This window comes from Nicotiana tabacum, chromosome 11 (assembly GCF_000715075.1).
Source record: "Nicotiana tabacum cultivar K326 chromosome 11, ASM71507v2, whole genome shotgun sequence".
Lineage (NCBI taxonomy): Eukaryota > Viridiplantae > Streptophyta > Magnoliopsida > Solanales > Solanaceae > Nicotiana > Nicotiana tabacum.
This window is the reverse complement of record NC_134090.1, coordinates 41,982,456-41,984,390: the sequence shown is the minus strand read 5'-3', so window position 1 is coordinate 41,984,390 and position 1,935 is coordinate 41,982,456. Positions and strand designations below refer to the sequence as shown.

At 33.3% G+C, this 1,935-nt stretch overlaps 1 protein-coding gene across 1 annotated transcript; it reads right to left on the bottom strand.

Moving 5' to 3' along the window:
• Positions 1-212: 212 nt before the first annotated feature.
• On the bottom strand, positions 213-524 carry LOC107825157 (monothiol glutaredoxin-S1). Its single transcript, XM_016651985.2, has one exon. It carries the CDS (start codon positions 522-524, stop codon positions 213-215), a length of 312 nt encoding a protein of 103 aa, XP_016507471.1.
• Positions 525-1,935: the final 1,411 nt, after the last annotated feature.

Here is a 1,935-nt window from a genome sequence, read left to right as displayed (position 1 = left end):
ACATGAATTCTCTGACTGGACAAGAGAAGAAAGTACGAGAAGCAGTAAGTGAAACATAAACATGCTTATATTATTATTATCCAAGTTCAGCTCACAAATACATCAAGTAGTAAAGTGAGAAAAATAGCTAGCAACAACTATGCCAGTTTGATTAAATACTCAATTACTGGCCAGCTATCTATTTGTCTAAACTCACACAGTAATATTTAGTATTATACCCAAATTGCGTTAGCCCTTATGAGCAGTTGCTTGAGCTTATTGCCCCTCAAATTAAGGCTCATGATCTCATTAGAACCACCAACCAATTCTTTCCCAATGAACACTGCTGGTACACTAGGCTTACACCCTAATTCAACCAATGCTTTCTCCATTTCCCTCCCATTCGGAAGTTCGTCAAGCTCGTAAACTGTAGGGTTTGCACCAAAACTACGAATTAGGGTTTCGATGCTGTGAGAGATGCAACAACTACTCTTGCTGAAAATCACCACTGGACTTTCTGCTCCCAACTTCATCACTCTTTCCATATTCAAAGTTCAAAAAGCTGACTTAATTAACGGTTTGCTAGTGTTTTCTTGATGATTTGGACTTTGGAGTGAAAGGAAGATATGTCTTCTTTTGTATCTCGAAGTGTAACTAAGGAAGCTGTAAAAAGAAGAGTGATGAAAAATATATTGAAGGGTGAGTTGATGTGAGAAATCTGAATTTGAATGAAGCTATATATAAGGGACTAAAGGTGGGTAGTGACAATATATGTTTTCTTTTGTATTACAAAAGAACAAGTTGGTAAATATCCAAAGGCATTATGGATCATCACATGCCTTGGCTTATCTACCTGGCATCTTAAGCAGCACAATCTAGGCATGGTTTTCAATCTGGAAAAGTTATTCCACATAAATTCTTTGGATTGACAAAATGGATTTCATTTTTCAGTTCCGTACTTGTAATATAATATTCCTACTATATTCAATTGTAGTAATAAATAATATATGGTGTATTCCTTTGGTTGAGTAGGTGATTTTGTTCCATTAATGGTCAAAAAGTAAATGGAAAACCTTAGAAAGAAAAAAAGTACTCCTTCTGTTTCATATTAAATGAGGTAGTTTGACTCGGCACGGAGTTTAAGAAAAAAGAAGAAGACTTTTGAAACTTGTGGTCTTAAAAACTTAAGGAGTAAAAAGTTTGTGGGGCCATTATATTTGTGTGGCTATAAAAGCTTCTCATTAAGGGTAAATAAGTAAAATGAAAGAGTTTAAAGTTGAATTATTTTCTAATTTAAGTTTAAGCTCTTTAATATATAAATAAGTTGCCATAGCAACACAAATATTATGAGATGTTTAAAACACAAGTTTCATAAGTCTTCATTTTTTAACTCCGTGCCCAATCACAGGTGGATCCAAGATTTAAATTCAACGGTTCAATTTTTAAGATTCTCAACATTAAACTCATTGTACTATTAAAATTATAGGTTTAAATCTAATATTTATCGAGATTTAATAGTGTTTTAGATATATCTATATTTCGTGTCGAAAGTTATGGATTCAGATGAAATCGTAGCTAAAAGCTACATCCGTCCCTGCGCAGTCAAGTAGGATCAAATTAAAGTTTAAACTTTGCCTATTCTGATGTTATATTGAAGCGTGTGAGTATCTCACTTAAAAGCTTAAACTATTAAAAAGACACTTTTATTATTTAATTACGTCTTCAACAAGCATGCATAAGTTTTGAAATAATCTTTTCTCATGTAGTCAATCTATTCCCTTGTACTAGATCTTCGTAAATCAGCGTATCTAGCAAAGTAAAAGATATTCGCATCAAAACTTTTTGATGTGGGAAAAAGAAAGCTTCTGAAGATATCTCATGGACATGCTGTACAAATGGTGTCCACATTCGATTTCGAACTGTATCCGTACTGTACAGAGAAAAGGAGATATAAGA

Bases quoted from the DNA above. Each gene is read 5' to 3' on its own strand.
- LOC107825157 (XM_016651985.2), bottom strand. From the start codon at position 524: ATGGAAAGAGTGATGAAGTTGGGAGCAGAAAGTCCAGTGGTGATTTTC.